At 38.7% G+C, this 15072-nt stretch overlaps 1 protein-coding gene across 8 annotated transcripts in view; it reads right to left on the bottom strand.

Annotated features, from left to right (window-relative positions):
- PARD3 (par-3 family cell polarity regulator) overlaps nucleotides 1-15072 on the bottom strand; it is a 649228-nt gene that overhangs the window by 217221 nt on the left and 416935 nt on the right. For all 8 annotated transcript variants that reach the window (XM_075062225.1, XM_075062229.1, XM_075062224.1 and 5 more), the window contains 2 exons: nucleotides 4920-5108; nucleotides 4308-4478 (listed from right to left, as the gene is read on the bottom strand). In XM_075062225.1, the coding sequence (XP_074918326.1) occupies nucleotides 4308-4478; nucleotides 4920-5108 (360 nt within the window). The remainder of the gene's footprint in view (nucleotides 1-4307; nucleotides 4479-4919; nucleotides 5109-15072) is intronic.

Raw genomic sequence — 15072 nt, 5'->3', positions numbered from 1 at the left:
TCCCATTTTCAATAAAGGCATGACTATGAAGACTAGAGTTTCACAAAAATGCTACTGGTTCCCATTCATTTTGTCTCAATGATTACTGGTAGCATCAGCATCGCTCCATGATTCCACCTTTATGCATTAGTACTAAACTACAATGGGCTGCATTAAGCAAATCATCACAGAATCACAAGCAAAATGTTCCACACTGCAGGTTGTCTTCATCTTAAAGGAGTTGGGTTTTGGTTGTTTTTTTTAAACTAAGAATGAAGATCTCCATCATGGCCTTTTATCATTCAGATGAGAGCCAGCTGTTTGCTAAGAACTATATGCACTATTTGCTTCTTATCTGGATTATAAAAGGACAACTAACTTGGTTCTTGTTACTTAAACAATATCATCTCATGTGAAGTTATGACCGAAAGTATGCAAAAGGTTATCTGCTACCAAAATATTAATCTGTATAAGTGATCAAATCAAATTTCATATCATGCATCTTTATAAATGGAACAATCATCCAGCTCTCTCTCATTTCCATTAAGAATGGAATTTATCAAAACTCTGAGATGAAAACATTTGTAGTTTTAGAGGAGTGGCTAGAGAAATTTGTTAAATAGAACACTACGTTCTAACTTCAGAATTAAATTCCTTTCTGGTGCACAAAATTATTCTCCAAGCTTTCTTCTTCCCTTCTCTTCTGCTTTTTGTAGGTGAATGTGTCCAAATTACTCATCCCTCCTTTCTCTAAACAGTTCCTTTCAGAATACTACTGCCAAAATCAAATGGATTTTTGATTGTTAACATCTAATTTAGCTTCCCAAACCAGGTACAAATGTGTCAAATGGGAAAACTTAAGCACTGACCAGTGAGGAGGTTAATTCTGGTTTCTGTGCTAATAATTATTTTGTATAAAAAGTGCTTCTGGTGTCCACAGCACCGTGCCACTGATTCAGTGTACCAAAGAAATAACAGATCTCTGTCCTGACCGACTTACTTAATAAAGCCATAGCCAGCATAACACAAAACCGCACACAGAATGATGCAAGTCCATCCGTCTGGAACGCTTTGCAGAAAAAGTTGTATCATAGGTTTTGGAGATTTTTTTGGAGGTTTCTTGTTTTTTTTTAAATCAGGGATGGGTTGGAGCTTGGCATGCATTTAGTGATAGTCTGTTTCAGCATAAGAAAAACATAGGAGAAGGAGATAAAGGGAGTAGATAGAAGAAAAGGACTGAGCAGAAAGAAGGGACTAGGAGGTGGTGTGGGATGGACTTATGAAGAGATGTGAAGATGAGGATTTGGGGTACATCTTACCCATAATTTACTTTTAAAAATTTCCAGATATGTTTGGAGATTGGAGTCTGGCTACATGGGCAGATTTTTTACTGGCTTAACTATCTGTAAGAAATTGGCCATCCTACTTGAGATATCTTTTCTGACACAGAATCGCTAATTAGTGGCACTATCCACTCCTAGAGAGACTGGAGGTTGGAATATGGATGTACTACATGTCTCAGTACGGCAACTAGCATTAAATGCATTCTCACACATATACAAGCAGGAGGGCTAATTTGTTTGCCCTGTTTCCTCTCTCTATAATGCATCCAAATTACCTCAAAGTGATGAGGGAAAGTGGGTGGGACAGGTGAGCCAGTTCCTATCACTTTAGTATTAAAATAGATGAGGGCAGGGGCTTGCTATTGCTCTCTAGCTCTGAGCTGTGCTGTTCTGCATTCAGAAGGCAGGAGGAAGAGAGATGAGCAGAAACACACAAAGGATTTAGGAGCATGGAAATCTACTAAATGGGTTTTCTTTTGGCATGTTTGGAGCTAAGCGAGTCTCAAAAATTTCTTGAAAATACTTAACTGAACAATTAGATTATGGAAACCTTTGTCTTATTGCAACATGAGTGATCATGTATTGGTCTCCCTCCTGATAGCAGATATTCACCTATCTCATACAATGAGTAACTCAGTGCCAGTATGGGTATCTGTCATTGCAAGCTGTCCAGGATGGAGGGAGAAGGGGGAATGGGGCTGAGCAAATAGTGATTATTCTTATTTTCTGGGCTCAACACATATGCCTGACAGCTGTGCTGATTTGGCGGGTGCTGGTGCTTGAGGGCTGTGCATGCATTATGGTGATACAGAAGCCAGCTGTCTGTCCAACCAGCACAATAAAAAAAAAAAAATTAAAAAGTAATGTAAGGAGCCAGGCATTCTTTTTACATCGTAGCACGTCAATGATTTCACAAGAAATGCTGGCACCATGACACAAGGCATCAATGTGCCAAGTGGGCAGAAAGTTGGTTGACAGATCATTAGAAACCTGCTGGCAGGTCCAGAAACCTTTATTAAATATAGCCAATATTAATTTTAAGACCATCCTACTGTAAACTCTACCCATCTCTGCTACTGATGTTTGGCACAAAGTACATCACTTAACCTTTCTGTGCCTCAGTTTTCCAGTATATTTGGGGGTCAATATACAATACTACTTATACACAGGAGAGCTATTTGCCTGGATGGGGAGGGATGCAAAACCATGCTCTGAAGTGTCTCTAGCCTCCATTGCCAGAAGCTAGGAATGGATCACTTGATGATTACCTGTTCTGTTCATTCCCTCTGAAGCACCTGTATTGGTCACTGGTGGAAGATGGCATGCTGTGATAGATGACAAACTTGCCCATCAGAGAGCAATGCTCACCACTGTTGCTGATGTAAGGTTTGCCACATTATAGGTTCATAAGTCTGGCAGCCAGAATCTAGCACAGTCCAAGAAATGACCAATATATGGTGCTTCTCAGGTAGGAAAATACTACCATAATTGTCAATTACTTAATGCTGTACATAAAAGTGGGGGGATGCATCCCTGTCCTGGTGGTCATCAGCTTGGGGTTTAAAGACTGGATTGTTCCTAAATAAATGAGACAAGGCAGTTTAGGGAGAGGACTGTGGGACCCACCCAAGAAGAGTTTTTGCTTTTCTTTTTATGTTCCATTCAAGCCTGGGCATAGCGACTGTAAGCAACTGGGCCTGTATCTTTCCTGTTGGGCAGGAAGGTCATTTTTTGGCCTGTGAAAGCTACATTTCATCATGCAAATTCCACAGCCACCAAATTTTGCTTTTGGCTAGTGTGATGAAAGTAAGCATTCCAGGAGAAAACAGAAGTAGTCTCAAAAAATCTTGCTTAAATACAGTTTACCAAGGATGCAGGCCATGGCAATAAATGCACAGCACAGAACCGGGTAGGTCACCATGGTTCATCTCACTAACCCACCACGGGGTTGGGAAAGCTACAAAACTGGTAAATGAGAGCCAAGTGGATACAACCTTCTCTCCCTCACAAGTACATTTTATTATATTTGTGTCAGGCACAGGATTTCCAGGCTGGAATCAGGAGACACACAGACCGAGTTTTGCTATTGTTGACATGTGACTTTTGTGTAGCAACCATGATTAATATCAAATAGACCTAATTTCTTCTTAATCAAATCCAGTTCTAATGTAAGTGGGTACCCAAATCCTGCTGACTTAGACCAGGGCTGGATTGGCCCCATTATATTTATAAAAATATTGTCCCAACACATTTCCTAAGTCTCTATTAAGAATTGGCAGATTTCCTTCATATAGACCTTTTCATAAGCCCTGTGTTACCCAAATTCAGAACATTTCATCCTCAGCATGTAGAAGCAGATAAAAAATTTGACAGCAGACAGTGGGATTTCCCCCATGCTCAAGTTCTCTTCTGATTAGAGAGGATAAGATCAATATAAAAAGTCAGAATTCCTTCAGTGCTAATGAGATGAGAAAATCTGGATCCCTAAATATAAGAAACAATACAAATCTGTGCTGGTTTTCTCTCTAATAACTTATATTTCAGATGGCAAGAAGGCAGTTAACGCTAAGATCATTTGATCACAAATTAAAAACAGTTCTAAGAATGAAAAAAGAAAGACCATTAACCCTAAAGTATAAAAGCACAGATTGCATTTGAGAAAAAAATTATTGCATAAAAACTTCTATACTCACATGGGTAGTGTAATCCAATTAAAAAATAAATGTACCTCTATGTAGTGTTTCCTATTATTTATTGATAAATATGCTCAAAAAGAAATAATATACTTATGAGAAATAAACTTCATTGTTCTGGTAGTAAGTTTAATGTGTATAAAACTGAAATTGACATAATTCCACACTACATTCTTGTAGATTCTCAAGTACTATTTTCCTGGCCTCGAAGGAAGCATCAAATCTTCTATCAACAAGAATATCCAAAAGTATTTAAAGCTTTCAGACACTAAATAAAAAGTGTATTCTTTACCTCATTGCATTTACTTATTCGTCTAGCTACAATAAGCTGAATCATTCCTCGTTTGTTTCCTTCTGTAGACATGGACCTTCTTAGGGTTTCCATAGCATCTTGGTTTGTCTTGCCTAATAATGATTCTCCATTTACTGCTATTAGCTGGTCATTCACTCGAAGCCTGCCATCCTGGCAAAAGAAAAGGTAGTCACATAAAATAATGTGTTATAAAGGAAGTTTATGTCTTTAGTAAAAACCAAAAAAAACTTTGCTTAATCCTAATAGTTTATAGCCAAATGAACCCTGGTATAATAGCTTTTAAACAGCCATTGTAGGAAGTGTCTGTTCCAATCATTTATACATTTGCACTTCAATCCATTATCATAATCTGTTTACCCAAATAGCATACTAATTGAAGTGTCCCAGTGATTGCTTTCTTCCTTCCAGACAGCTTTTAAAGGTTGTTTAAATCCTGAGACACACAAATATGTGAATCCGAGTAGCAATCTAAAAGCTACATTTGAGAGCGAAATTAGAAAATACCAGTTCCAATGAACACAGAAATCCCATTCTTCTGAAAGCTGTGGACTAAATAGTGGGAAAACAAAGACAGATGGATATTCCTCTTACCTTGGACGCTGCTCCTCCGTTAATAATGGACTTGACAAAGATTCCCAAATCCGCATGGTTTTCTTTTGACCGGTTACCTTTGACACTGACACCAAGACCAGCTGATCCAGAATCATTAAGTGGAACTTCAAATGTCAGGAATTCCCTGGTGCCATCAGGTGTAAGAACAAGATCTTCTTCCTCTGATTTCTGTCAGGAAAGGATTAGCGTGGCATTATTTTAAAATGTTTTTTTTCTTGCAATTGTCTTCCAGCTACAGGTAATGTTAAAGAAATGTTCTTTAACTGCAACATCACAATATTTCCCACTGATGTTCCATGGAGAAATCCATGTTAATAGAGCACCTGGTATCACCTCCAGATGATTCCTAGAGCCAAATAGGAGAGAGAGTTTGTGTCCGCATACGCATATGCTTAACCCATCATTGGCTAGTAAAAAGGTTTACGTGCCATATATATGGAGCACTTTCAATAATGACACAAACCATTTTACTAGCCTGAGGTAAACTGTATTAGAAGTATTTATATTATTATACTTTCTTACTTGAAAATACAGGAGGAAACAGACAGAAGGAAGATAGATAAATATTACTCACTTGCCCCAATTTCTACATTTGGAATTAGTAGTATTAAAATAAATGTCTTGAAAAATGTTACAGCTGAGATCAGCAACAGGAAACCTTTTTGCTCTTGGGTGCCAAAAAAACTGCACAGTCAAGGCTGGGTCCAACCAACCACTATTTCCTTTCTTTCCTTGCTCAGCCCCTCACCATTATTATTACTCCTTCCACCCCTCTGGTCCTGGATTCCTCTGAATACTTCCCATGCTCTCTTTTCTCCATTCATGAGCACAGTTTTAGAAAATCCATCCCAAGGAACTACTATCCCAGCCAGTGTCTCTGGACTGTGTGGCAGCCAGCTGCTTAGTGACACCCATCCACGCTTCCTCCTAGCTGTTTAGTTGCAGGCAGCTGGCTTCCAAATTCACCTCCAGCTGAGATAAGGAGAGCCCAAGCAACTACTGCAGTGGAGAGTTGGCTGCTTACTGCTATGAGGGGCAGGGGCCCACTGCGTAACCAGAACTGGAGCAGCATTCACAAATCCGTGCAGACAAAGAGAGATCAGGCTGGGGAAGGGATGTTATATCAACTAGTTTGTTTTCCCTTCTATATATCATCATTTCCATGCAAAATTCTTCTAAAGACATCTGAGTGAAAAGAGATGCTTGAAATAAGGGTAAGCACTACACTCAGAGACTGGTATTGAAATAAAACAGTCTGTACCGTGCCACTCCACCATACAAAAAGAGATATTAATATGTGCATCACTGATGAGATAGCCTCCTGTTTCCAAAGATATGTGATACAGAATTGTGTGTATGGCTAGGAGCCTCTAGGTGGGTCATCAAGTTCATCCACCTTCTTTGTAGTGGGATCATTTTTGTTACTCCTAACCCTCCCTGAGAGGTTGGGTGTCAAGACCTGGTACACTGAGGCAAAGCCATAACAACATATAATTTTAAATTGACAATGCCCCTTTAATTGGTAATCACAATGTTGCAGAGCATAGAAACACACAGATTGTACTAAAATTTTCCCTAGCCAACAATAATATACCAACAATTATAAGAAAATAAAATTTGCATTGAAGTCATATTGAACAGTAAGAATCTCAATTTAAAAACTATAAAAATTGCACCAAGAACATCACTCAACAGCATTAAAATGCACAAAAATGTAAAATGTGGCATTTAAAAATTTAAAATGAAAAGAAAACACAATCACTGCCTAATTGCAATAACTTCCATTTGATCTTGATACACTCCAAATTAACAGCTTCAGTATGTCAATCAAACACCTCAACATTATTTTCATGATTAGTTGATCTGCAGGAAAAATTTATTGCCTCATATACTTTGACATGCCTGAAATAAACACACAAGAGAATCTATGTACTGTGATCCCTGAACAACATTCACCTCTCAATATTTTTCACACACCGTGTCCAAAACAATTAGCAATCATACAACATTCTGTTCAGACTTAGTCTGCTGAAGGAAAGGTCATTTGAAATGACTTCAGCTGAATGAATGAAGCTGCTCAAGTATGTAATTTGTAATAAAAATTCGATGGGTGATAAAATATGTAGGTGAATTTTTGACTTCAAATTCACACCTTGCATTAATTCATAATAAGTCATATTTGAGATAAATTTTCTACTTTTTAAAATACAATATGAATATAGTATACATTTAAATCATAAACTTTCTCGACTAGAGCAAACTTGTGGCAGTGTTTAGACACACTGAATATGGAGATAAAGAACTGATGATGTTTCTGTCCTAAACTGCCAATAACAACTCAGCACTGATTTTAGAATGATCATAAAACTTATAATTTTCCACAAAGGTAAAAATGGAACCACTGACAATCTGCTAAGTCCATTTTGTCATTTCAGTAACCACATCTCCTTCTTATCACTTCCTGCTGCTATCCCTGTAGAGAAATTTCCTGCTTGGAAGTCTTCTCTTTGCAAGACCTGTCTGGGATCAGCTAAAGAATAACCAGCATGAAATGGAGAAATCAACAAACTACTCCCACCTAATGGGGGAAGCAATTTTCAATCAAGCTGGGATGAGTTTTCAAAGGGGCTTGCTATGGTTACAAAGCAGGCGGCATTCTCTACAGACAAGGTACATTCTCTAAGGAAGCTTAGAGATCGTTTTTTTCTCAGCAGTAACTAAGTCACTGAAACTTGTCTGTTGTTACTTTGCGATAATATATACGGAAATGAACAGAAATTAAATTTATCATGAGGCTCTCGGGCAAACTCTAGTTCATTCTTGATTTCTTTCAAAGCATTGAGTTAAAAAGCTTTGTACACTCACTCAGATTGAAAGAACACACACCTCTAAATTATTTCTAGACTAAAAAGCAGACCATTTAAGGACTAAACTCATTTTTCATTAGCATATATACGATCCTACATACATAGTGATGATACCCATGTGATAAATTATACAACTATGTTATAAATTGCATTTACCTGACGCCTCTAAACACTTAACCTAACTTTGACCACTCTGCCTCCATTAGTCCATCTGTGCTGCAACTTGTAAGATTCCAAACCTCAGGGCAATGCCATCAGCCTCCATTTAGTATTATTAATAGTTTGAAGCCACTCACCAAAATAGAGGTTTTCTTCTTTTCTTCCAAATGTGGAATTTTGGTTTCAAAATTACACTGACCCAAAGCTAAGAACAGATCTCTTTAGTTCTGGACAAGTAATAGCTTTAAGGTGACACTAGAGCTAGAAATAGTAGCCTTACATCACTGGAAAGGGAAGAGTCACAGCTTCTGTCTTTTGCTTGTAGCCTTGGAAAGTCCCAGTATAATTGGACTCTAAAATCATACGATTTTTATGTATTGAAAGGAATTTTACTGCATTTTAACAAGATTTTTAGAATGCATTCATTATTTTCTTCTCTTCCTCAGAGGCCTGTACAGTTGGATTCATGGTACTAAGATCATGGCTTTACAGATAGTAAGATTTTAAAAAGTCTCAATAAAAATTCATAAAAATTGTCTGAAATATTGCTAAAATACTTATTCAGTTATGTGTAACATATACAGGACACATGATAGTTTGGTTTGATGTGACGTGAAGGCTTTACTGACACTTGTTTGGAATGATCTGCAAAAATCATTTATGGCTTCACCACACATGAGTTATGTGGATGATTCAATTTTATATTAAGCAAGCCCTTAACCAAACCTCATCAAACTGCACCAACAACTCACTCTCTCTCCTTATCTGTGTCTTTGTGTGTGTATATACGTACATACATCTACAAACACATAAGAGTTAAAAGGCGTCAATAGCAGCTCATTTTGTCTATAGAGAACTGTTTTCCCGGAAGCAAAGTTTAGTATTTATGTAAGTACTGGCTAGATGTATGACGGCTAGATGTACTAGAAACCGTGCATGTGGGTGGTCTACAACACACCTCTGCAATTTCAGTTTTTGGCCTCTCCTGAGAAGAAACATTGAAAGCTTCTGAGTCCTGTGGTCGACATGCATTAAAGACAAATACAACAAGAGGGGCTCATTTAGACATGAAATTGGGCCTCCAGTGGAGAAAACATTGTCCATCGATTTAAAAGTGACACACAGAGATTCCATCTCTGTTTCTCTCTGATAAAAAATACTCTTAAAAAAAGAAAGTGACTTGTAGTATGGAATGTTTGGTTTTTTTGTGTGTGTATTATAGGTTTCACTACTTAGAGCATCTATTTGTCTAGTTATAAATTGATGTAGAACTTATCTTGAATTTCCTCAAAACTGACTAATAAGAAAAATCTTGTGCTCTTTCCCTCCCTAACTCTTCCTAGGTTAAGTATTTTAATTTCCTCCATATGTTAAACAAACAATAATGAATCTTATTTGCACATATATACCAAGTCTCATCATTCATATTGGCTAAGTTAATATGTCACATCTGGCAGAGACTGCAGTCTGTACAAATCAAATACCAGGTGCTAAATATCAAAAACTATATTGGATATGAGTGGTTTTTCTTTTTAAACATTTTATAGGAAATGTGGTCTGCTTAAATTTTAATTCCAGCAAAGAGAAATAATTTGCATGTTATATGCAAGATTAAGTTAGGAATTTGTTTATATACTAGTACAGTGTTTTACATAACTAGCATTGAAGTAATCCTGCTGTCTTACTAGTTGTGATTCATTCTAAAGCAAAGGATTTGGGTTCATGGCCATGCAAAAGAAATTTCAGTTTGATAGCAAACACAGATACTCCATCTTCAAAGATGATTTCAATTTAATGCTTAAAATGGATAATAAAAGTGCAAGAGAAAGAAAATTTTGCAGGCATTTTTCAGAGTAACAAAAATGCTAACATGTGATTTTCATTTGGTATGAAATTAAAGCATTGTGAAAGCAGAAGTCTAAGTATTGCCACATGTTTTCTTATTTACCTGGGTATAAGAATACCACTGCTTGTCGATACTAATATTTTTCTTTGTACGATCACACAACTACTGTTCAGACCTGTGGATTTATTCACTTACGATGATTAGTTATAACTAGTTTAAAATCAATATTTAAATCAATTGATCAGAACTCTATAAACCAGCGGTTCTCAACCTTTCCAGACTACTTACTCCTTTCAGGAGCCTGATTTGTCTTGTATACCCCAAGTTTCACCTCACTTGAAAACTACTTGCTTACAAAATCAGACATAAAAATACTGAACTGTCACAGCATGGAATTACTGAATAATTGTTTACTTTCTCATTTTTACAATATAATTATAAAAATAAATAGATTGGAATATAAATATTGTACTTACATTTCACGGTATAGTGTATAGCAGTATAAATAAGTCACTGTATGAAATTTTAGTTTGTACTGACTTCACTAGTGCCTTTCGTAAACCCAGACAAATATTCAGATGAGTTGATGTACCTCCTGAAAGCCTTCTAGGTACCCCTGATTGAGAACCACTGCTATAAACAAACTGCTTATCTTACATTTCTAACTCTGTGAAACAGGTGAAATCAGGGTAATAATTATTAACTACTTTGGATCACACAGGTAATGGTCAGTGGTAGCTACTACAATGGGTACAATTAAAGCTAATATGCTCTTCTCAAATTTTTGCTCTTACTCAAACTTTTCCCACACTATGTATTAAAACTCATAAGTAGTGGTAAAAATAGCCCTGATACTTCACAGACTTCTGTACTGTAGAACTGAAAACCGGGACACTAATTCAATGGCATGTGGCTCAAGCCCAAAAGCCCATAAAATAGCTCTCCTTTCCAAACTCTCTCTGGTTCATGAAAGAACTTCAGTGCCCAGTACACTGATCACATAGGATCCTAACCCTGAACACTTCTCTGATAGCATGACCTGGAAGACAGCGAAAGCTGACATATCTGAGAGAAAGCCAGCGAACCAAACGAAAAAATCCTGGCTTTGCAGCAGTTTGTGGTGAGAGCATACTATAACTTCCAATGGAGGCAACATCAGTGTATAAGGGCACTGAGTATGGGAGTAAGGGGACTTAGGCTCTATTCCTAGCTCTGCCACTGACCTGCCAGGTAACCTTGGCAAATGACTTTTACCTCTCAGTGCCTTTTTCCCTTTCTGCCTTTTGTCTGTCTCATCTATTCAGGCTGTAAGCTCTCTGGAGCAAAGACTGCACCCTACCCAGTGTGTGTAACAGTGACAAACACAAACGGACCTAAGCTTGGTTGGAAGCCTCCAGTTATTACTGTAAAATAAATAGTAACTGAAAATCCTGCCTCCTCACCTATCAATCGCAAGCTGATTTTTAACCCGCCATCCTCCTCCTCCCTCCCCTTAACGCCTCTCCTCCCCGGGAGTGCCCACAAGAAAAGGAAATGCAGAACCCAGACATCTTCAAATTTAAGCAAAGACAAACATTTAACATTTAGACAAACAGTCCCCATGACCACTGGACAGGGTCTGTTGAGATCAGCTGGAGATACTAGGGGACCACAACTGTCATGATAGAAATGGCTTTTGGCTCAGCAAGCCCCCCACCCTTTGCTCTCTTTGGCTGACCAGGGAAAAGTTTCTTCAGGACACACAAACTATCTACAATTCCTTCCCTTGTTGACTTTCATGCTAGAATCCGCAAAGCAATCCATAACTTGGCTATGGCCACATACTATAAATACTGTATTAAAACTACCCTAAAATTATCTTTCAGGGTGGATCAGCTTCATCACATCACAGTGTTGTGTAAAGCAACTTCAGCATCAAAATGTTCTGCATCATGAGGTGAGGATAGAACATCATGAATCATGTGGAGAAAGTAAATAAGGAAGATGTTATTTACCTCTTCACATAACACAAGAAACAAGGGTCACCCAATAAAATTAACAAACAGCAGGTTTAAAACAAACATAAGGTAGCACTTCTTGACACAATACACAGTCGACCTGTGGAATTCATTGCCAGGGGATGTTGGGTAGGCCAAAAGTATAAATAAGTTAAAAAAAGGAATTAAATAAGTTCATGGAGGATAGGTCCATCAATGACTATTAGCCAAAATGGTCAGGGATGCAAACCCATGCTCTGGGTGTCCCTAAAGCTCTGATTGCTGGAAGCTGGTACTAGACAACAGGAGATGGATCACTCGATAATTTCCCTGTTATGTTAAATCCCTCTGATGCATCTGGTATTGGCCATTGCTGGAAGACAGGATATTGGGCTGGATGGACCATTCGTCTGACCCAGCCTGGCGATTCTTATGTCCTTATGTTGGATATCTACAGTGTGATATTCTGACAGACTTTCTTTTTTCCAGAGGTCAAAGATGTAAAGATGGTGACCTTAATTTAAATCCATATTGAGCCTCCAGCTTGCTGTACAAAATAAAGTAAATAAAGCTGAGGCAATATAAAAAAAATTTCAATGGCTGTTCTCTTGAATAATTAAAAAAAAAAGTTAAATATCCCATGCCCTGTGTTTACGCCCCTATAAGCTTGCTTTCCGCCAGTATTCCACAAAACAATTTCATTGGCAGGAATGGTCATGGAAACAAAGTATTTCAATTGACTTTCTGGGTGACGTTGGCAAGCCATTTCACTTCTCAGTGTCTTTTCCGGATTGAGTGCCAAGGAAGAACTCATACTTGCAGACTTCAGAGCCCACAGTGCAGTAAGAAAATTTTATATTTTTAACATGAGTGTTCAAATTAGAAACCTAATCCTAAAATCTACACATCCAACCAGGGAACAAAATACCACGTGACCTACATGCCCAATCAAATCTAACGAACAGATTGAATTTTGAATTTCAAGCATCTTATATACTTTTGGCAAGCTGCATATGATTGACTGCAGCAGGGGAGGCAACCTATAGCACGTGTGCCAAGGATGGCATGCGAGCTGATTTTCAGTGGCACTCACACTGCCCTGGTCCTGGCCACCAATCCAGGGGGCTCTGCATTTTAATTTAATTTTAAATGAAGCTTCTTAAACATTTAAAATACCTTATTTACTTTACACACAACAACTGTTTAATTATATATTATAGACTTACAGAAAGAGACCTTCTAAAAACATTAAAATGTATTACTTGCACGCGAAACCTTAAATTGGAGTGAATAAATGAAGACTCGGCACACCAATTCTGAAAAGTTGCTGACCCCTGGACCTACAGGATAGGAATTATCCACTGAAATTATTAACTCATTCATTTCAAGAAAATTCACAAACAGAAAATGTTAAATGTTAAATTTGTTATATACATCATTCACTGTGGACTGCTGGCTCAACTCTCTTCTTTAATACTCCATATAAATTAATCAGTAATATTTTATGTCCAATGGTAAGAGAGTCTAAACACAGCAGTATTCTGCAGAAGATTAGATTCTCTTTCTTTTTTAAAAAGCTATCAGTTTCTTAGACTGCATCTTTATTAAAAATGTAATCTGAAGCCATTCAAAACTACCCTAAAAAAAGCTTTGAAGCCAGTGCAATCACACTGACATCCCTTGCTATCAGTACCAAATTATTAGAAGACAAAAGCTGCATATATTCCTGTATATAACAAGAAGTTATAAAAAAATAATCAGCATCAATCATTCATGATACAGACAATCAACATAAGAGAAAAAATACTGCCAACCTCATCACCAGGCAAACCTCTCCCCATCTGGTAATAACATCCCACATGAAATGTCAGTGCTGTCCTCAGTATATGCATATATGCTAAAACTATTCAGACTATACTGCATGGGCTCAACTTTCAAACACGCTGAGCACCTATGGCTCCAGTTGAACTCAATGGTGTATATATATAGGTGCTCAGCACTTGTAAGAAATTTAGGCTCCTTGTGAAAGAGAGAGTTCTATTTGTTCCATAGGGCAAAGCTTCCATGTAATTCTGAATTACCTCTAAAAGAAGTGATGAGAACCTATACTACTTCCTTTGGGCAAAATATCAATGTTACTCTCGGGCGAATTCTGTGCCCCAGTGGGGTGCAGAATTTATACCTTCTGCAGATTTCATGGCTCCTCCATGGAAAAATGGGGGAGCAAAGAAATCTGTGGGGAACAAACACCTCTTCTGCGGCAGCCTGGGTGCATCTGTTGGGAGCAACCAGCGGCAGAGAAGATCACCACAGTGGGGAAGAGGAAGGCTGAGCATGCGTGTGTCCCTGGAGAGATGTTAAGGGGGTGGGGGTGGGGCTGGGCACCTGCCTGAGTGCAAACAAGTGAGACACACTCACTCTGTCCTTGTTGCTGGCTATTGCTGCGCCCGGGGCTTGGAGGTGTAAGTCTGTGTAAAGCAGGTTCTGTCCCTGAGACAGAGCAGAAATGTAACAACTAAGCAAGAAGGCTGCTAATGTTCCCATTGTTAGTTATTAAGCCTCCTTTACCTTGCCAGAGTGGTATAAAGGAGCCTTATTGTAAATGACAGTAACCGAATCCTCAGCAAGGAAGGTCTATGTCAGGGGTAGGCAACCTTTCAGAAGTGGTGTGTCGAGTCTTCATTTATTCACTCCAATTTAAGGTTTTGCGTGCCAGTAATACATTTTAATGTTTTTTAAGGTCTCTCTCTTTAAGTCTAAACTATTGTTGTACGTAAACACTTTTTTTTAAAATGTTTAAGAAGCTTCATTTAAAATTAAATTAAAATGCAGATCTTATCAATTTAGTGCAGCGATTGGGGTAGGGCCAGTGCAAGGATATTTTGCGCCCTGGGTGAAACTTCCACCTTGCACATCAGTTCATTGAGGAGCAAATCCCCAATGAGCCTTTATAGATCCCAGGGACCAGCCATGCCCAGGGCCCAGCCGTGCCCAGGGGCTGCTCCCCCGACCGGTTCCCTCCTTCCCGCCTCCTGAACTCCCCTGAAGGGTGCACAGCCCCCTGAGAGCCCTCCCAACCCAATCCAGGTGGCCCGCGCCTCAAGTCCACTCACTTAGACGGGATTGGGCCCCTGCAGCAGCTCGGCAGGGAGGAGCCGCCTTCTGGAGGCACCAGAGAGCCAGAGCATCCTGCTTGTGGCAGCAGTGAGCCCCAGCCATGAAGGAGCTGGCGCGGTGCAGGGGGGCAGCAGCCCTGCAAAGGCAGTGGCAGTAATGCTAGCGGG

The sequence above is a fragment of the Chelonoidis abingdonii genome, chromosome 2 (genome assembly GCF_003597395.2).
Source record: "Chelonoidis abingdonii isolate Lonesome George chromosome 2, CheloAbing_2.0, whole genome shotgun sequence".
In the NCBI taxonomy this organism is placed as follows: Eukaryota; Metazoa; Chordata; order Testudines; family Testudinidae; genus Chelonoidis; species Chelonoidis abingdonii.
The sequence above is the reverse complement of the archived record's forward strand: the minus strand, read 5'-3'. Positions and strand labels throughout refer to the sequence as shown.